This window comes from Diplotaxodon limnothrissa, linkage group LG7, assembly GCF_057381915.1.
Source record: "Diplotaxodon limnothrissa isolate DT_005_m linkage group LG7, D_limnothrissa_male_GT1.1, whole genome shotgun sequence".
In the NCBI taxonomy this organism is placed as follows: Eukaryota; Metazoa; Chordata; class Actinopteri; order Cichliformes; family Cichlidae; genus Diplotaxodon; species Diplotaxodon limnothrissa.
Window position 1 is genome coordinate 65940602 of NC_140602.1, and position 21385 is coordinate 65961986.

At 42.2% G+C, this 21385-nt stretch overlaps 2 protein-coding genes across 2 annotated transcripts in view; both read right to left on the minus strand.

Moving 5' to 3' along the window:
* The window catches only part of sntb2 (syntrophin, beta 2), a 34518-nt gene extending 28731 nt beyond the window's left edge, over positions 1-5787 (minus strand). Inside the window, exon 1 of the mRNA XM_085360145.1 lies at positions 4854-5787. Within this exon, the coding sequence (XP_085216271.1) occupies positions 4854-5583 (730 nt within the window). The 5' untranslated portion in view covers positions 5584-5787. The remainder of the gene's footprint in view (positions 1-4853) is intronic.
* Positions 5788-12639: 6852 nt separating this feature from the next.
* The window catches only part of spire2 (spire-type actin nucleation factor 2), a 54376-nt gene continuing 45630 nt past the window's right edge, over positions 12640-21385 (minus strand). Inside the window, exons 10-15 of the mRNA XM_085358731.1 lie at positions 20017-20144; positions 19196-19333; positions 19041-19108; positions 18058-18085; positions 16246-16343; positions 12640-12943 (exon numbers count right to left, since the gene is read on the minus strand). Coding sequence (XP_085214857.1) covers positions 12640-12943; positions 16246-16343; positions 18058-18085; positions 19041-19108; positions 19196-19333; positions 20017-20144 — 764 coding nt within the window. The remainder of the gene's footprint in view (positions 12944-16245; positions 16344-18057; positions 18086-19040; positions 19109-19195; positions 19334-20016; positions 20145-21385) is intronic.

Here is a 21385-nt window from a genome sequence, read left to right on the forward strand (position 1 = left end):
CTGTAGACTAATTTCCTGTTAGTTGGTTTCACTGACTCAGCTCTCATTTACCTACAGTGTGCGTTCAGGCTCTTTTATCTGGAGTTTAGTGGGTGTTCAGGCTTGCTGAAAAGTGCGTAGGTTTTAGGAAAGCGTGTCTGCACACCTAACCTTTAGCAGACCTACCTTTTGTGGAACTGTAGGTGTGATAAGCATTCTTATAAATACAAAAACTTTTCAACCACCTGTTTCCCACATCAGACGGCACCAGTTAGTCTTTAAATAAGTGCGGTTTTCAAACTTAATTAAATTCGAAAATAAAAGAAAACTACAAGTGCTGCTGCGCGTCGAGCAACTTCGAAGCACCTTTAGGCGCTTAGTTTGAAACGTAAATGAAGTTTAATTTCAATGAGCGCTTGGACACAAAATCTGCGTGTTTTGACGTGCTGCAAATTAAAAGCCATTTAGATTCCCAATACTGCAAGTACCATGGACTTCTTTGTTAAAATAACTCTGCTTTAGGTTTTCCTCCACAGGTGTTTATTCCTTGTTAGCTTATCAGCACCAGAGGACACTATTTTAGTGGTGTCCATCTACACCATGATGATTTTTAGATCCTCTTTATAACCAAATTGTGATTTTATGCCATATTTCATGAAAGCACTCAAATACCTATGTTTATGCTTCTATTTCCTGCAGTCTGGTCTTGGGAGCGCATTTTCAAATAGCAGAAATCACACATCATGTGAGTTGTGTGTCACATGACTACCAGAAGAATTTTACATGCAACTCTCGTTTCTCTTGACACCCTGCTGAAGATTCCCTGACCCCTATATATTTTTTGATGGTAAAGACAATGAGCTCGATCATCTTGGTCAATATTAAGATCAGTGTAATGTAAAATTTTGGTGTGCTTGTTGAAATTGTATTTGTTGATCCTCGCTTAACTCCTAAACTAAAGTGCTTCCTCTTGTTGCCAAAACTTGTTAGGAAGTCAGTTTGGGTGTGCTGGATTTGCAGTACAAAACGAAAAGAGACCCCCCCTGTGAAAAGGAAGCCTGCACAGTGATTGTTTTGTTCTGCTTATGTCATTTTTTTAATTTCTGGAAGCCATGATTGTAACCGAATAAACATTTCTATTAATTGCACAGCCGTAATATACACCTAGCAGCCTGACACCTTTGAAGTCATTGTTCTAGTAGACCGCCAAATGTAAATGAATGTCATTTACTCTTCTTTTAGCTTTGTTTTGGTCTCCACCTACTACTTGGAGAAACATCTGGCTGTGCAGCTTCTATAGCCTTTGGCTGTCTGCCAGAGGCTGACGAGTGAACACACCAAATGGGCTGTCAATCTAAAACAAGCATTAAAGATTAAAGACACAAAAGCTGCTCAGAGCTGTAGTGTTAGCTGATAATTCTCTCTAATTCTGACACAGCAGTCAGCACGTCACAATACACAGTCTTTTGAGTCAAAGCCAGAGCAGTTTGAAACTGGTTCAGACCATTTTTTTTTAATAAAAACATTTTTTTTTGTTCTGGTGCACTATATAAATAAAAATAACAGCCTATTAAATTACATAAAGTATGTAAACTGTAGGGATGGGTATCATTTAGGTTTTATCCGATACCAGTACCAAACCGGTACTTTTGAAACGGTGCCAGTGCTTAAACGGTGCTCAAACCGGTGCTTAAAGAATGGAGAACACACAATTTGTACAAAAACCTCTCATGTTTAGCTGGTTTTTTTGTAAAAAGATAACAATGTTAGCCTTTTCTGCAGCTAGAGGGGATTTATGGCATCACTCTTGGCTGGAAGCAGTGCTTAATCAATGGGAGAAAAAAAACAAAAAAAACAAAAACAAACTTTGTCCAAAAACCTCTCATTTTTAGCTGTTTTCCACTTTTTCTTTGGTCATTTTAGCCTTTTTGGCCAGGATGAAGGGAGTATCTGCCATCAAACAAGAAGACAGCCGCATGTAGCTATGATGATGTTTGCTAGTTCACCTTACATGCATTAATGTAATAACGTGGTTAGCCTACTCAACGTAAATTACACACGAACAACATTAAGCGACTCACTCAGAGAAGAACGGCTGCTGCCATCATCATCATTTCTGCTACACTGGCAGGGCTAGGGGCCAGGACTGTACTCCTCCGGTTTTTGGGGGATGTTGCTAACTCTGCGTCCGATTACAGACACCACACCCGCAGTAGATGTGCACGGTGTGAGGTCTCACAGCAAGCTATCAAATACGGTGCATTTCTCGGCTTTTAACAAAATGCTATACGTCGCCAGGTGTTTCATCAGATTCGAGGAGTTACCTCCTTTGCACAGTATCACAGTATCAGCTTAAAGCACTTGTTGCAGGCTGCTGAGTTTGCATCTTTTGCTGTGAAGTACAGCCAGACTTTTGACCGCTTCGCCTTGGGCGTTTTTAATCTGTAGCTTTGCTCTAAAAGAACGTACGTACCTGGACCCGCCTACTACGATTGCAAAGGTAAAATGATTGGCTAGAATCCAAAGTGTATGACATCTCAGGAAAAGAAAGCACCGAAATGTGCGCTGCTTTTCGGTCTGGTTACTACCGTTTATGTCAGAACCGGTGCCATTATGGCACCGGACACCGGTACCCATCCCTAGTAAACTGTGGATAGAATAATGACATGGGAGATTATTTAGCACAGAACTAATTTGAAATAGTATGTTTAGACACTTTGTCATTCGTCACAAACCATATCGTTTGGTGACATTTGTTTAGTTGACTCTATGAAAAACATTTCAAGATAACAGTCTGACACGCATAAAATTGTACTTTTGCACCAACGAGGTGATTCCCAAAGAGCTACAAGCTGAAAACTTGGTATAGCTCAACATGGTGTGCAGTCTGTTCTCAAAGATTTTGAAGAAACTGGACAAGTGAAGGACAAAAGAAGAAGTGGTAGTTCTAAAAAACAATTTACACCAGATGTTCTTAAAGAAATAGGGGATAACTTCCTGCAAACACTTATCACAGCACCCAAACGATGCATCACACCCTTCAGCTGAAAAGAAAAAAGCATTGTCAAATTTTGAAGAACCATTCAATATGACCTGGAAGGCATTTGATTGGTAACGGCTTCATTTTTCAGCATGGCAACCAATGTGGTATCATCTTAACGGAGAACGGAAGAATCAAAAGGAAGCAAACATCCAAAGAAGACTTTGAATGTCCTTCGAGACCCCTGGAGAACTATTCCTGAAGACTACTTAAAGAAATTACAAGAAAGCTTGGCTGAGAGTTCAGGCTGTGCTGAAAAATAAAGGTGGTCACACAAAATGGTGACTTTCAAGCTTGTTAGGATTGTATAACACAGCCTTATAGACTGTGTTACTGTGCATGTTTGCATGTATTTCCTATTTTCCCAGCAAAACACAAAGAACTGAACGGTGGCTCAAGACTTTTGCAAAGTACAGTACATGCAAATATTTAAATTTCCAAGACAAACCAAAAATCCACGCACGTTTTATGTTTTAATTCAAACTTCTACAAATATATATTTATTTTTAATATATGTATACATAGTTTATTTTTTTCTACCCTTTAATTTATTTTGCCATAATTTTATTCATCACATTACTTACCTTTTTCCAAATCTATCAAAATTGACCTATACATTATAGCTTCGTATTTATTTTAGGTGCACGAAATGTTATTTCTAGTACTTGCCTTTTCTTTTCTAACTGACACGTGTGCAGAGATAACATGTTCGTACAGGTGCAGATGGTGTTTTAGTCATTTTCTTTCTCAAGGCATGAGAAAGAAAATGCCTTATTCCTGTTTTCCACATTTTAAATGTGGAAAAAAGGAATTAGACTGAGAAATTCCTCAGTGTTCCAATTTGAGGACGTGTGTGCACTTTGTGAGACTTTACATTTATGCATTTTTTCATTCATATGAGATAGAATATTGATTTATTTTTAATTTTATTTTTATATCGCTAAATCGCAACAGCAGTCGACTTAAGCCAGTTTACATTGTAAGGCAGATACATTACAATAATAATATAGATCAAGTCTGTTTATCACTTTCTGCCGACCAGCACCTTCAACCACAGACAAATCTCTGCTCGTGTTTACTCTGACTTCTCATCCTTTAGTAATCCACAACTGTTCAGACACAGAGTACAATGTATCCAACTCTGACTGTGACCACAGCTGTGGTTACATTCCTGTTTACACTAATCAAAGACTCTCTGTTCTGTTGATATTACTTAAGCCCTGCTCCTCCATTTCTTTTCTCATTTCTTTTCTAAATGTACTTGTATATTGTTCACATGTTGAAATAAATTACCAATCAATCAATCAATCAATCAAGCCCTGCTCCTCCACAGCCTCCTCCTCCTCCACGCCTCCTAGTCATAGATCAACTGGGATTGTGTGTGTTTATGTCTATATTATAATGTGTTATGCAAACAATTATGTGTGGTGAAAGTTACAAACCCACAGGACGTGTGTGGAGCGATCCAAAAAGAGTTTATGGCACTCTGCACCACGCAGTGCCATGAGGGAGCGATGTGGTGTGCAGATTAAATTAAAAGTATTACTCCAGAAGTGCTTTTTTAAAACTCAGTCCTGCTGTGTAACTGGCGACTTGTGCAGTTTTCTTTTTACTTGCGTGCTCCAACATGTGACGTGTTTCCACAAATGGTTTGAAGCTATTAATCCAAGTATGGGAACTGCGCTCACCTTTCGAACACGTGCTGGAATACGAAGACCCGGAGCTGAACTGAAACCTGTGAAAGTTCCTGGAGATGTGATAGAGGTGTGCAGCCTGACCACAGGACTCTAATCTCGGCCCTTTCAAATCCCCGCTCTCGCGTGGGCCAACTTACCCTCCAGCGTGACTTCTTTGCCTGCCTTCTTGAGCGCCTGGACCGCCTGGTCGTGCGTTGCCTCCCGGAGGTCGTTGCCGTTCACCGACAGGATCGCGTCGCCCACCCGGAGAGCCCGGCTCTGGTCTGCGGCGAGCCCCGGGAAGATCTTTGAGATGAGGATGGGCATCCTGTTCTCGCGCCCCCCCTTAATGCTGATCCCCAGCCCGCCAGACTCCTGTTTGACAACCCGGACTTTGCGCACAGCTTCCGAAGACCCGTCCAGGCTGACGTGGAAGTCGCCTGGTCTCGACCCGAAACTGGACCCGGGGCTGCCGTAGCTGGAGCCGGGGCTCCCGAAGTCTGAGTTAGTGCCGTTATTCGGGTACTTTCCAGGGCTGTTCATGCTGTAACCGCCGTCGTACTGACCCCGACTGACCCCCCCGCGCCCCGGGCTGCCACTGCGCCCCCGACCCCCGTGGCTCTGGTTCTGGAGTTGGTCCTGACCCGAGGAATGACCGCGGCCGGGGTTCCCGGGACTTGTTCCCGGGTCGTTTCCGTTTGACATGCCATTTCGCAGGCCCGCCGAAGAGTTGCTGTAGTCCCAGTGATTGGTCCCGGGGCCGGTTGCCTCCGCGTCGGCCGTCAAAGTGAGCGTTTCTCGGGTGAGCTCGGCGGTCACTCGGATCCAGCGGTCACGGAGCAGAAGGTCCAGCTGTCCGTTTTTGTCTGCTCGGGTCCAAACTGCCATTCCGGGACGGTTAGCCTGCTCCGAGGCGGGCCGCTTTCACACTAAACTCATCATCAACTTTTTCCTCTTTTTCAGAGCGCGCACAAGCAGCGACTAGGCTCCACGGGCCCGCATTGACACACCCACTCCCGCCGTGACTGCAGGGAGAGGTGGGGGGAGACAGAAGGACTCCCAGAACACAGAGAGAGAAGAGGAAAAGCACAACTGGCTGTGATGTGCCAGCTTGTTGTTGAGTTCAGGATCTGAGGATGTCCAACTTCCACTGGAAGTTAGAGCGACTGAAACGAGAAAGCTTCCTGTCAACCCTTTCAAAATAAAAAAAGCGGTCAGAGTAGACGGCTCCTGCCAGTGCAGGAAACCAAGAAAGAGAAGACGAGGCTCAAAATATGGACTAAAAACACTGACATAAAAGAAAAAGGGCAAAAGTCCACAAGAAAAAGCAAGGAATTAAGATTAAAATTCATCATATTTCTTTAAAGAAAATATATAAAACATAAAAATAAATCACACAATTAAGACCCCAAGTGAAAACATAACAAATTGAAGTCAAAACGATTTACATATTAAGTCCAAATTTATTTATTTTATTTTTTTTTTTTTTTTTTTTTTTTTTATTTTATTTTATTTTATTTTTTTTGCCTGTCCCGTTTGGCTCTTTTGCCATCAGAATTGTTGTCTAAAGGCAAAGAAAGATGCCCAACGGATTTACTTTACCAAATTGACCATCCCAGCCTTGCCATAATGGTCCATTTGATTCACCTTTTATTGTTTATTTTATTTTCACTTACTGAATACGGGACAGACTTGACTGGGGGAAAGAAGGGGAGAAAGAAAGAGGGAAAGAGAAACAGCTGAGAAGAGGGACGGGGGAGAAGGGCAAAAACCAAAAACCAACAGAATGAGCAGAAAAAGAAAAAAAAGAAGAAAAAAAGAAAAAAATGCATATATCAATCACCTGGGTCACCTGCTGAGAAAGAAAAAAGAAAACAAGCAGAAGAGAACAAGAGTAATAGAATAAACAACATCACAATGATATATGGGAATATGATAGTAAATACTAAATATTAAACATTATTGTGCAGCACATAAGATCAACAGAACATAGTGTGCTTTGAGGTAGGAGCCAAAAAGGGTGTAGTTTGTGGGTGTGATCACCCGTGTGTACACCTGTGAGCATGGACGCGCTTGTTTTTTGTTTTTTAAAGGTTCCTTCATGTAATGATCTGCTAGAGGGTGTGGGGGGGCCACAGCCCCGTCCTCCAGGGCATGAAGCAGGTATGGAGCTGATCAAAACTCCAGACATCCAGAGGCCCCCAGAACACAAGAGACCAAGGAAGACCAACAGAGGGGCAGCCGCGCCACTGTCCCAGAAAGAGCTGAGGAGAGTCCCAGATGAGGGCTCACTCAGCAGCTGCGGAGCAGAAGCCAGGGGGAGTTGCAGTGACGCGCCAAATTAAGTCCAAATTTAGAAGAAAGTACACCAACTGACAATTTTAAGATTTTGCATATCAGGAAATGTTAAATAATAATAATAATAATAATAATAATAATAATCCTCACCAGGTCTTACAACTGCAGGAGAACATCAACACATGACTTACTACACAATATCATTATTTATTTACCCCAGAAACAATGTCAGAAGCAGCTTGTAAAAACGCGCCATCGTTCACAGTTCATAGATTCACCTTTAGCATTAATAACTTGGAGAAATAACTTTGCGTATAACTTCTGTCTGTCACGTGGTTGTGGGAGATTTCAGCCCACTCTTCTTTACAGTGTTGCTTCATTTCATTGAGGTTTGTGGGCATTTATTTATGCACACCTCTCATAACGTCCCACCATAGAATTTGAGGTTGAGGTCTGGACTTGGCCATTGAAACACCTTGATTCTTTTCCTTTCCCCCCCCAGTCATCCTGTTATATACTTGCTGCTGTGTTTGGGGTCATTGTCCTGTCGTATGACCCAGTTGGGCCTTTGGGCTTCACATTTGACTCTGAGTTTATGGTCGACTGTGTGGCTGGTAGGAGCCCAGGCCCCCATGGCTGGAAAATAAGCCCAAATCATCACTCCTCCATCACCCTGCTTAATACTTGGCAGGAGGTGTTTGTGCCTAGAAGCTGAATTTGGTTTTCTCCAATTTCTCCAAATTCCACTGTACACCGTTCACTTTGGTCTCATCAGTCCAGAGGAAATTCATCCAGAGGTTTTGTGGTGTTTTTAGATGCAAATTTGGAAATTATTTACAAAACTACTTTCGGCTGCTCCGTTGTTCACAAGGTGGTCGTCACAGTGGGTAGCTCTGCATGTTGGATTTGGCAGATGTTATAAGGATTTGTCCTTCCTGATGGAGCTCTGAAGGGATTTGTGTCTCTACCTGAGATCAAACAAGGTATCTTTCACTTGTTAGGCGAATTTGTAAACCACTACATGCCAGAGCCATTAAAAAAAGGATTATTTGATATTGAAAAAATCAGGATTTTCAAGTGAATTTTAAACAATTTTAAAACAACCCAGGGTGTTTAATGTCAAAACTGTGAGATTTTAAGTCACATTTTGACTGAGGATGTCGATATGTTGTATTTTAACTGGTTTTAAGTTACATTTTTATTTTATTTTGAATGAACTAATATTAACAATAATAATATTCATGACAAATAATTAAATAATAAATAACCAAGAATTAAAAAAAAGTTTTACTTTTTAAAATCCAAATTTAGTTACCAGTCATTTGCAGTCTAATTTCTGACTTACTAGGTCAAAATTACAGCTTAAGTTTGTGTGAGAGAAACATCTGACAAAAAATTCAAAATTTTACTAGAAGTACAGAATATAAGATAGTTAATATTTTCACTTTGAAAAGTCCAAAGTCAGTTTTCAGTTATTGTTTGGGAGCATTTGGAGCCAATATGAAAGATAAAAATATTTAAATTAATTGCATGAATTATGTAAATATAAAAAAAATATAAGCCACTGAAGACAAAACTTGTAAAACAGTTTAAACTTGCCGTGATAATAAAGGTGTCCTGAAACCCAGAGCCTTCATTAGGTGGACCACATACTTGAACGCTTTTATTCTGAAAGTATAATCACCCACCTTCCTCTTTTAGTCCCCATAAAGCAGCTTGGACTCATGCGGCTTGTCAGAGTAAACTCAGAGCTGGATGACAGGCACACGCAGCCAATGGACACGTAGACCTGTAGATTATTTATTCATGATGGCAGAGGCGGGGAGTCCATAAAGCCATTATGGATCCACTGAGTAGTGGGGACAAAGCCTTCTTAAGTTCACTCACTGCGGTGACTCTATTAATGGATCCTGCTGCCTAATGTCTACTTTGATAGTCCCAGTACTACCTCACATAGTCAGATAGCCGTAACTACAGGAGCAAAAATATAGCTAAGTTATATAAACTCCAACACCAATAAATAATATGCATCAAAACCTGATATATGTTTTTATTTATATTTGATTAATAAAATACAGGAATGTCTCTCTGTTCACTATGAATGTGGCATGGGTGTTGATGCCAGAGATTTTTCCACTTCACCATCTCTGGAGTTTACAGAGAATGGTCTAAAAAAGAGAAAATATCCAGTGAGCAGCAGTTCACGTTGATGCCAGAGGTCAGAGGAGAATGTCCACACAGGAAGGCAACAGTGAGTCAAATAACTACTTGTTACAACCAAGGTATGCAGAAGAGCATCCCCGAAGACACAACATGTCAAACCTTGATAGGAGATGGCTACAGAAACAGAAGACCACACCAGGTTCCTCTCCTGTCAGCTGAGAACAGGAAACTGAGGCTACGGTTCCCACAGATTCAGAATACTTTATTAATCCATTAATTTAATTATTTTTTAAAAAGCACTCTGTTTATTATTATTAAAATTAGACTGTGGTAAGATCATCATTTTATCTTGATAGCTACTTTTGTCATTTATAATCTGCTGTTTTATCCGTAATCTGAACCAAAGTGGGTTCCACATTAGAGCATCATTAGTTTCCATTATAAAGACATTTTTAATGCGCTGTGGAGGAAAAACCTTTTGTTCCTCATGTTCCATATCCACATCACTTGTGATCACAGTATGATAAGTCATCATTATTATTTTAACTGTTCTCATTATTACCCTCTGGCCTGATGGAGATCAGTGATAGTATGACAGGATTCTTAACGTTTGTACATTAAAGACATTTTCCTTTTACAGCAGCTAATCCGGTTACTGTAATCAGATGTTCCTGGTTATTAAGATAATCACAAATTACATGAGGTTTCCGAGTTGTTAGCAGAGGCTGGACTAAGTGTAGGTAAATACAAAAATATTTGTGTTGGTGAGACCTACAGTGTCACAACATGACTTCTCCACCCTTGTGTCTGTGCTCTTTGCCACCGGCAGAGTCACATCTGTGACTTGATTTACCTTCATCAATTTTGAATGAAAGAAGCTCAGCTGCTACATCAGTCATGTTTCCATAGATCTTTCTGTGTGTAGATAAAACAACAATACGCTCGCTTTCAAAAAAGGGTTCAACATTATAACCGTCATGAAGGCAGGGTTTATTGTAGGACTGCTGCACCGACCGCCTTCAGGCATGTTATTCTATTCAAGTGAGATCTCCGCAGTTAGCAGGTGGGTTGTTCAGCGGTTCCAGTCTTTAAGTAATACTAAAGTTGTTAATTTGAATTTTGGATTTACTTTTGTCTTACATAGAAAATGTTTTCTGGTAAGGTTTTTAGAGCTTCGAGTCTCTGCAACTTTCCCGAGACACTCCACCTGTGGACTGAAGGTTTGAAGGTGAAGTCCCAGGTTGTCCAATCCCAAAGCTGGATCCAAACCATGCCAGAACAATCCTCCCACAGCATGACAGTCACCGGATCTGGCCTGTGCTGTCCTCAGGAAGTACACCTCACATGCACTTGCCCGCTTGTTTAGAATATAGCGAAGGATAACTCAGCTGACTCTGTCAGTTTTTCCACATCTGTAAAGAGCAGTGATTGTTCTACAGCATCTGAGGAAGAGCCGCCCATCTGTTTTCCCTTACATGTTCCAAGCTGGAGCGTCAAAGTCGTGAAACAAGCTGTTTCCTCATTTCTGTCCCATAGATCCACACGGCCGTGTCACATTATTCACATTGTCCTATTGAAACCGCATCAAACTGCTTCACCCGTCCTCTGTTACCCCAACAGTGATTCTTCTGCCACAATTCCAGCTTTTCCTCGTGACTTCTGAGAGAATAATCAGACAAATGCACTGCAGTCTGAGAGTTGGTGCACTTTAAGGCCAGCATTTACATGTATGTACTGTAAACAGCTGAGCATCATGAGCAGGTGAAAGAAAACTGTGAGAAAAAATGGAAAACTACCTGCCACAATGGAACCCTTATTTTCTTTCTTTCCTTTGTAGCTGGCATTTGTTTGTTGTAGAGTTTAACTTTGGAGCACATCTGCCAGCCAGTCTGCCTGCATCTGCGCTGGTTTCTTCCCACAGTCTCAAAACACTCATGGTGTGGATGTGACTGTGAATGGATTGAAGTGGATGACCGGTTAGATAAATTGATACTTAAGTATTATCAAAGTAACTCCATCCATGTGACGTTTACTGCTTTACAGGGACATGTTCAGGTCACATGACAGGACGGTGAAGTTGCTCACACGATTTCTGTGATTCTGTGATCTTTATTAATTCCTCAGAGTAGCAATTTTAGTCCACTAAATGGGTTCAAATTAAATTGCTTGAAAGCACTACTTGAACATAAAAGGGTTAGTTCACACTGACGATGTGTGTTTGGATGCGTTTACAAGCTGGTGATGCAGTCCTGAGTACCTGCGCCTCAGCAGAGTGTGTGTATTCTCTCTATTACATAAATGTAGTGTGTATCTGTGGTCCCACTCATTTATTCAGAATCTTCCGTTAACTTGTAGTGAAATAATCTCTACCTGCCTGCTTATTCCTTTCACGTACTGCATTAGAACCACAGATGTGTCAATTTTTAATTTTTTAAAGTATAAATGATCCGTCAACAAGGTCTTTTACCCACCTGCTGCTCAAGAACAGGCACTTTACTCCTGAATTATGAAGCAGCGTGTTGTGTTTATTCGTGAAGCTCGGGTCTACTGAACACGTCAAACAGAAAAACTCGGAGCTGGTCGTGTTTGTCGTTAGATTTTATTGCAGCCGAGGTTTTCTTAGTGTTTACAAAACCAGAGCAGATTGCAAGCGTCCACGGGGAGTGAAGGGGGGCGGGAGTTTCACATGAGCATCGTCACGCTGCGTCAGTTAAGGGTGCAGCCTGCAGCTTCACCCCGTTACATTCACAGTGTCGCCGCTGTCGAAGCCTCATCCAGCTGGAACGGGAACTTTTTGGATGATTATACATAAACGCTGAGGGTCGTGTACAAGCTTTAAATTTACAATTCTGTTTCTCTAAGTTACATTCAAAACAAAAAACAAGGCAACCACAGAGCGCTAAAATGAGATGCTGACTCTCTGCTGTGCAGCTTTCAACCTCACCTCCACCCTCTCTCTTCTCTCTTACAGCACCCCCCTCCCCCCGGCACTCTCCCGATCTGCCCTCTCCTCAGTCTGCAGCTGTGAGCGTCGGGGAGTGTCGTAGTGCTGTTGATAAGGCAGAAACAGAGAGAGCTACTCACTCAAACCTTAAAAGGTCAAGAGCTCTGTGCATGTGTGCATTTGTGATGGGTAAGATAAGGAAGATAATGCAGCTGTGTGACGGGTGAGGCGGTGGTGTGTTGGAGTCTCTAGTTTCTTACTAAAAAGGCTCGAGATACAGCCCGAGAAAATTTGTTTTTTAAGCTTTATATATCATAGCACAACCATTCAACCCAGTAATATTTAAAGAACCTTGAAGCACCTCACTGGATCGAGTGTTCTCATTACGATTTATTGGAGCCAATCAGATGGCTCGCTGAGTCGTTACTGCTGTGCATGAACCCACTAGAAGCCTAGTTTGTCTGTGAATGTGTGCACAGTGTCCATCAGTCTGCTCATTGGCTTGCATTGTTGATCGTCTCGGCGTGGTGGAGCTGCTCTTAATGTTGGGAGTGGGGAGGGAGACACTGTGGCTGAGGGAAAGGTGGAAGGTGAGAGTTTGCTTGAGGGAACGCCTCGACTTGGGACTGGCGTTGCAGCTGTGGTCTCTGAGCAGCAGCAGCAGCAGCTTTGGCCTCCCTCTTGGGAGTATTGTTGAGGATGTCCAGGCTCCGGCGACTGGAGGAAATGACATCGGCGACGAATTTGGTGCATTCAGCACAGACGTCCCGCAGTGTGCAGCCGTGAGCGTACAGGTGGGGGAACTCCTCCTCCACTGAGCGGCGGGATAAGCTGCGCAGCGACCTGCAGAGGAGGGTGGAACAGTTTTATTAGAGCAGACGTGAGGCATTCAAAGAAAGCCGAATATAAAACTAAGGGAGATTTCCATAATGACTACATGGTTCTTTAACAATAATTTAACTCAGGGGTGTCCAACTCCAGGCCTCGAGGGCCGGTGTCCTGCAGGTTTTAGATCTCACCCTGGATCAACACACCTGAATCACATGATTGGTTCATTACCAGGCCTCTGGAGAACTTCAAGACATGTTGAGGAGGTAATTTAGCCATTTAAATCAGCTGTGGTGGATCAAGGACACCGGTCCTCGAGGCCTGGAGTTGGACACCCCTGATTTAACTGCACATCCAATAAGCACTCAGGGCCATCCCTCACACCCCCAAAACAAAAATGTTTTAGTTCACAAGCCATAAAAAACTGAGGGCTGACCCCCCCTCCCTTATGACTTACAAAAATAAAATGCTTTTTTAGATATTTAATAAACCACACATGTTGTGGAAAAGCTACAGTACTACTTTAAGTTTTTCTTCTTCAGAAAAAGCCACTAATTTATTTCTCTTTTTATTTATCTATTTATTGGCAGCACTTTTAAAACCAAACTGACAACAATGACTGCTCAGCAGAGACACATCAGCTGAACATCTGGAAAGACGGAGCTACACTAGATCTTTCCAAGCTTATCCAAAGTGGCTGAAATATAAACACAGACATGCAGCAGCGCTGGGGCATCACAGTCACTAACGAGGAGATTAAGGTCAGCTTCTCTGATTGAAAAAAACCAAAACAAAACAACTCGCTGTTACAAAACTCTGTGTGTTTCTGTGCACGGAGCCGCATGGTCGGGTCTTGGTGACAGGTGTTAGAGAGCGGCTCAGCACAGCACCACGCCAGTGGCCCATTTCTCTCGTCAGCTCGCTGTTTGGCTCTCTCTGTCCACTCTCTCTTCCACTTCTGTCTTCACAGGGCCAAAAACAGCGAGGATTTTGATGACAGCTGGGTAATTATTACATAATGGCTGCTTAGAGGCCCTGGAAGAGGCACTGCACTGATTACATAACTAAAGAGAGAGAGAGAGAGAGGGGGAGGTAGGTGGAAGTTGGTGATTGGATTGAGTAGGCAATCTGCGATTGGTTGAGGTAAGCACAGAGGCTGGTGCTGCTTAGGCTCGAGAAGGTTAGCAGTCATTGGCTTGAGTTAGAGGCAGACTTAAATAGATTTGACCTGTTTTTCCGTCTAGGTGTCCACTGTCTCGGGATTGAACCTGAGCAGTGAGCGGATGACAACACTGTGGGGAAACTGGTGTGTTGGAGTCCAAATGTCAGGTTGGCCTCAGGTTTGGAAACAAAAAGGTGTGCAGCTCAGAAGGTAGTACTTAACCTAGCTTAGCTACGCCAGGTGTTTCATATTTGCTACATGGCTTTTTGAGACCCATGTATCTGTCTGTGCAATAAGTTGCACAAAAATGCCAGAAGTAGCAGATATGATACAAATTAAACCTCAGATATTTAAATTAATATTTAATTTATTTTTTAAAAATTTGAATTTTGGGGCAATTGTTTCAGGGTCCAGGCCTTACAGGGATTAAACCTTTGAACTTCCTTATCAGCTTTGACGAGCTTAAACTAAGGCTGTAAACATGTTAAAAAGGACCTGTTCTGTTTCTTTAGTATTCTATGTAGCACTGCATTATTCACATTTAAAAATAAAACAAAACCTGAAAACATTTTTCTCTTCTTCCAGCTCCTCATTTGAATCTGGGCTTTCTTTCCTTTCTTTCCTGAAGCCTGCAGAGGGGCAGCAGGCATTGCCTGGGAGAGTGGGAGCCTTGAAGTTCCAATTCTAAGTTAATGTTATCAGAAAATGGCAACCAGAGTTATTATAGTTTTCTCATTAGTTTTTATTTAGAATTTTTGTTTTAACCCTCTCGAGGCAGGCGTTGCCGATTTGCACCAGTTAAAAACTAACAACCTGATTACCCCACATACATATTTTATGAGGTTTTTTTACTCAGAAGGACTGCATGTTACTGCAGGACTTGGTTGTGCATTAGCAACACAAAGTTTAATTTGAGCCTGAGAGGGTTAAGTTCAGTTTGTCTGCCACAGCAGATTTTCTTGTTTCAGTTAGTTTTAGTCTTTTTAATTATACATGTATAGAGGGCAAATCAGTGCAGGTATCACAATCAAAACAAAGAGCATATATATAATATATATAATCATGTATAGACATCCAGAGTCTATATTAACACATCCATCATCAGACAGATACTAAAACATTTCCTTGGTATATTTTTTATTTTAGTTTAGTCAGTTTTCAAAGTTAACAAAATAAAACAAACTGGAATGATCTTGTTAAGTCTAGTTTTTATTTTTTATTTTTGTTTTTCACATCCAGTTTTAGTTTTTGGTTTATTTTTTGTTTACTGAAATCATCTTGATGCTACTTTTTGAAATGAAAGATGTGGAAGGCTGTGACAGCTGCAAAGATCTGCAGCAGCTGCAAAGATCTGCAGCAGCTGCAAACATCTGCAGCAGCTGCAAACATCTGCAGCAGCTGCAAACATCTGCAGCAGCAGACACTCCAACAGGAACTTTACGTTTAACACCTGCTTATTTTGAGCCACACCACTCAAACATATTTTAGTTGCTTTCTAAAACACAAAAGTGTTTGAAGAGAATAAGCCTCTGTGCTAACAAAGGAGAAACAGTGACTTGCTATTTTGAGTATTTTAAGTTCCTGAGAGGTTCCTGTGGTTCTTCTCCCCACATAGTGTGACTGTCAGCGGGTCTGTCTGAACTGCCATTCCAAAAAAAAAATATATATATATAATAAAATAATAAAAGAGCAGATCAGGGCACTGCCAGTGAAAGGTGCCAGACACCAAAGATGTGAGATCGACATCTAGGGACATTTTAGAGAGTTTGATGTTAGAAAAACGAAGCTTTTAATTAAAAAAGGCCATGTCTGGCAGAGATCGAGGCGGTGTGTGCCCCTGCCAGGCCTCTATTGCTTGGCTATCATAGCCGTTCCCAAATCCCCCTCTCATGTAGATTTTAGGGGATAGTGGTTGTCGCCGGTGCAAACTGCACCCCTTTTTTAAGAGCTCTGCAACAGGCACAGCCTCCATAGGAAACTCATCAGTTAGATTTGGAAAGGAAGGTATGTTAGGTATGCTTTTCACATTTCTTTTGATCTTTCTCCTGGTCCTCAGTGCATACTTCAGAAGAAAACTGTCGTTTTATTTTCAGCCAGCTTTATAATCTTCTCTACAATAAACAGACTCAGCTATTGAAGACAAACACAGACTCACTTGTAGACTTGGCTTTTTTGTCCATGGCTCTTTGGAGTGCTGTGAAAGCCCACAGTGTACACAGGAATGTGGGCCATCTTCTTTGAGGGAATCTTCATCTGGAGCACAGAAGAGGCAGACCAAGAGGAAAAACAATCAGGCAGAGGAAAGAGAACCGAGAGAGCCTGTGGTGGGAGGCACTGCAGATGACTTTCACATTACAAGTATTTCTAGCCTCTACGACAATAGAGATTCAAAACACATGAACATCAAGGCCACGAGCCGTACAGTCACAGAGCAACAATAAGCAAATGCACATATTTCAATAAAAACGAACCACAACTGTAAAAAACAACACACACAAATTAGCCACAGCACACAAATCACACAAAATCCAAACCTACAGAGCACAGAACCACACATCCAACACGGCCCGGGACTGAGGCAACAAATCAAAACCAGCAAACGAACAAAAGAAGAAGAAGTGACGTCAATAGAAATGACAACCAGGCTCAAATAATGCGTTAATAAGCACTAAAACATGTCATTTAACCCCTTTCTGCAGCAGCTCCAGCAGCCTCTTTCTTTCTCTTTTTACATGTAAAAGCTCCACATAGCTTTACTTAACAGGTCAACCTGAAGCATAAATGACTTCATATGTTTATTCTCATTAAAATGTAGCCCTTTAAATGCAAGTTCTTTGTTGTAACAATGCTTCTTGGCAATAAATCTTATACCATTACCAAAGCCTGCTTATTTCCCCTTAAATGGCCTTTTCATCCTCTCCACTCCCCTAACAGAGGTAGCCTCTGATGAACCCCCGCTCTGTAGAGCATAGAGTCCCAGACATCATAGACGTTGCAGAATCTCATCTAGATATCTCTGTGAACTGAGATCGCCTGCAGTGATGACAAGCCTTGTATTTCCAGTGAGGGAGATACCACCCCACAGCAGTGCGCTGCCTCCATTAAAAGCTGTTACTCTATCAGTCCACTCCACACTCTGATGATCCAGTGGCCGTAGGCAGAGTCTGAACTCAATGCTGAACGAAGCTAATCAGGCGTCAGTCAGACATCTGACGGTCTCCAGAAGCTCAAAACAAGAGCTAATGGCAGAATAAGCAGTTTGGCATTGGCAGAGAAGATTTAGCGAGTTTCTCATAGGTCCAACGCACATACTCTACTCTGCTACTCGACCTACAATCGTGTTTCCAACAGTTTTAAGACTTAAGACATAAGATTTGCCAAGAAGAAGCATACAACCAAGAGTGTAATCGACCAAACTAACATTGCCTTTCTTTTTGTGTTTATATGAAAAAAAAATTACAACAAATTTTATTATGAATATAATGGTGACACTCACTGCACACAGCTCTGTCTGTGAGTGCAGAAGCTCCACCCACTCCGTGCCAAAACCTTCTGTTTATGAGGAGCAGCCAATAAGAAGAAAGTTGACTAAAACGGCTTTAAAGGGAGTCCAGATGCCAGAGTCCTCACACCAGAGTGATGCAGAGAGTGGTTAAATCTATATCTATTACACTGTTTTATGTTAAAAATAAAATTTGTTTTTCATTTTTTGTAGAAATATTTTTTAACTTAACAATTCACAGTGTGTAAGAATGACAGTTCAGATGTGAAAACATTATATAACTTTATATACTTTAATTAAAAAGACCTGGTATTAAATGACATAACATGTATGAACAGAAAAATTAAACTCTACAGCAGTAAAAGTAATGACATGAAAAGCGAGGCTAAAAAGGCTGAGTACAAAGTCATACACAGCTGAATAAAAACAGAGCCAAAAGAAAAGATTTGAAAGTTAGAAAGTTACCTTTGCACTGCAGGAGCTGCAGACAGATCTGGGAGAAAAAGAAAAGATTTTACTACTACAGCACACATGTCTGCACACTTTCCTACTGCTTAAGCGGGAACAGGCTGCTCTGATGGCTATAAACCCCCCACCCCGGTAAGACCTGTTCTCATGCTACTTGTTCTAATAATCCTTAATTGTAGCATTTGGAGGTGCAGCACAGTCACAGCACGGTCCCTGGTTCCAATCTCTTGCATGAAAACCTTTGAATTCAGTAGTGATTAGTGGGAGCATAAATGTGAAGGGTACAGAAAAAAATCAGTGGCACTGAAGGTCGTAGTAAGCACAGTGGTGTCCATCGTGGCAGGAAGCAGGAACTGGGAGAGTAGAGAAAAATGAATGCAAGAATGAGCAGCTCCAGAGCACTCTGGACCTCAGGCTGGGACAAAGCTTCATGTTCTGACAGGAAAACCACCCTAAACACACAGCCAAGACAAAGAAGTGGCCTCAGGGCCACTGTGTGAATGTCCTTGAGTGACCCGGTCAGAGCCCAGGCTTGAAGCCAATTGAACATCGTTGGCAAGATCTGAAAATGGCTGCGCACCGACGTGCCCCATCCAGCCTGATGGAGCACGAGAGGCTCTGCAAAGCAGAATGGAAGAAACTGCCCACATATATGTCTGCTAAGCGTGTAACTGAGTACCACAAAGGCTGAATGCTTATGCACATGTTATATTTAGTTCTTTTATTTTCATACATCACAGCAAACTTTGTTCACTTTGTCTTTATGAGATATTGTGAGTAGATTTCTGAGGTAAAAAATGAATCGCACTTTGGAATAAGCCCGTAATTTGACAAAATGTGGAACAAGTGAAGTGCCGTGAATACTTTCCGCATGGACTGTAAATATGCCCGGGTATTGATTTGTGGAGACTCATGTTTCAGCTGCAACCTTGGAACAAACGTTTAAACATCAACAAGAGAATGAAAGACTTCCTTCATACCTTTTGCACAGTAAGCAGGTAGACGGCCACGAGAAGAGGGGGAATTTCACTCTGCAGCAGCAGCAAACCTGAGAACACACACTCACAGTCAGTGAATCCCGTTAGTGTCAACAGCACAAAGAAACACTGCACTGAGAGAAGTTCTGCACTGTTACCTTCCCCCGCTTCAGGTTATTGTAGAGCTCTTTGCTCTGGAGAAACTTTTCCATCTCCGCTTTGACCAGTACTCGCCGCACGTTGATGACCTCGTCCACGGTTAAGGCGAGGCTCTCAACAGGGTGGCTGAACTCATCCTGAACACAACCGAGAGCAGTTAAAGAGAGGAAACCCATCATTCTGAGCTCCTGTCCACGGTTTATTTTAAAGAAAAAGCTATAGATAAGAGATTACAGAGGAAAACTACAAACCGGCTGAGGTCAAAGCCAAAATGTTATCATCTGCAGTTTTGTTTGTGTGAAACAGTCAAAGAAAAGTTTAAGCTCCTGAACACAAGTCTTTTCATACACATGAAAGACTTGTGTTCAAAAGATTAACTAAACCTTGCAGGAAATTGCCAGAAATGTAACATTTCAACACAACAGTATGTACTACTCCTTTTACAAAACTGAACTATCTGCCAGTCTCGTGTCCTCCTGCACAGTTTCGCACCTGAGCCTCCAACTTCCCTTTCTACTGCACGGATACATGTTGTGCATATCTGTGAAGGGAGCAGTACACACCCATGCAAAGGTTTTTTGGGGCGGGCATTTTTCTGCAAGGATTAGCCTTCATTTGAAAAATAATATGGCAACTTTCAAAATAAAGTCATTGCTGTTGATTTAGATCAATATTATCGATACTGCAGCACTTTATACAGTAAAAAAATGGAGATATAACCCCGCCAATCAGTAACAGATAAAATTGGCTTGACAGGATGAATATTTCTGCAGTGATGTCACATGAAGCCGAGGACCATCCTCCAGTGTTTTCATCTCACCATCCACTGGTGCTCGTCTCCAGCTCTGGACTCAAACGCGGTCTCGGATCCCTCTGTAGTCTCATCGACTGAGCTCAGAGACAGGCGGGCCGGAGAGGGCGGCACCCAGCCGTGAACCGGGAAGGAGGCTGGCACGTGGACATGAATGAAAAGTGAATGAGACAGAGAGGGAATGATGAGCTGAGGACAGTAGAAAGTGAATGAGAGAAAGCCACGAGTCGCGGTCTGAAGAATCCATGAATTACACATCAGCCTCTTTCATTCAGGCCCGTCTCGGATCTCAGGCCTTCAGAGAGTTTGTCGATCCGACTGGAACGCCGTCATCTATTATTAATCTGATTTCAGTGGAGCGATTGGCCCATGCTGCTACATCTGTAACTCAGATCACGGTGAGAGGTCTGCTCTTAACACAGCAGACCTCACACAGTTTAAACTGGGTGCCTCTTTGATCCTGCAAATGGAAGGTGTCAATTTGTCTCTAATGGAAAGTAAACAGGGCAATGGGAGGGCTGGAACAGGCCAGTAAACATGATCAGCACATATAATTTGGATCAGCTGCCGATGACAGCCGGTTTATAGGCTTACCTCCTCTCACTGGCACACTTGAGGCTGGAGAGTCCTCTATTGGCAGAGCTGTGCACTGCAAATTAAAAATCCTGCTATTGTCCAGCTGAGTGTAATGTTTATGGCACATAAGCACTGTGGATGGCTTTGCAGAGTGGATCAAAGTCAGGATCGTTTTTCAAACAATTACCTCTGGATATGGACACCGAGGCTGCTAATGCACGAATCATGGCTATCAAACACATAACATCCTTCCCGGGGCTTTCATGCAGCACACAATTCAAAGCCATTAGCTTCTACCCTCCTTCACCCAATCACTTGATTTGATTACAATCCATCTCTGAGCCGTTCCACGGCCGACGTGAATCCAAGTCAAGGCTGCAGCGCGGTGAACTGACACAGCTGTTCTGTGAGGTAACGTGGTTCAGCGAGGTTGGAGATTGGAAGCAGTGGTGACATAATGTCTCCCAAACCATTAAATCATTTCATTACCCCGAGGGTTGGGAATCGAATAAACATTTCTTCCTAGAGTTTTGGTTTTGTAGCCGTAACGGTAATTAGTAGATGCTGAGTTTTGTCATGACTGTTTACTGCTGCTTTCCTTCCAGGCCTCGAGGCAGAAGAGGTGGAAACTTAAAAAAAAAAAAAAACCTTTTAAGACTTCAGTATCCCCTGCACTCAGTTTGTTGGGTCTGATGTCTGTTCGGAGGCATTCTTCATTCAAATACAGTGATGAAGAGAAAGCCATCAGGAGGCTCATCAACACACATCTCTTTGTGGCTCTTCATATGTCTGTGAATGTACT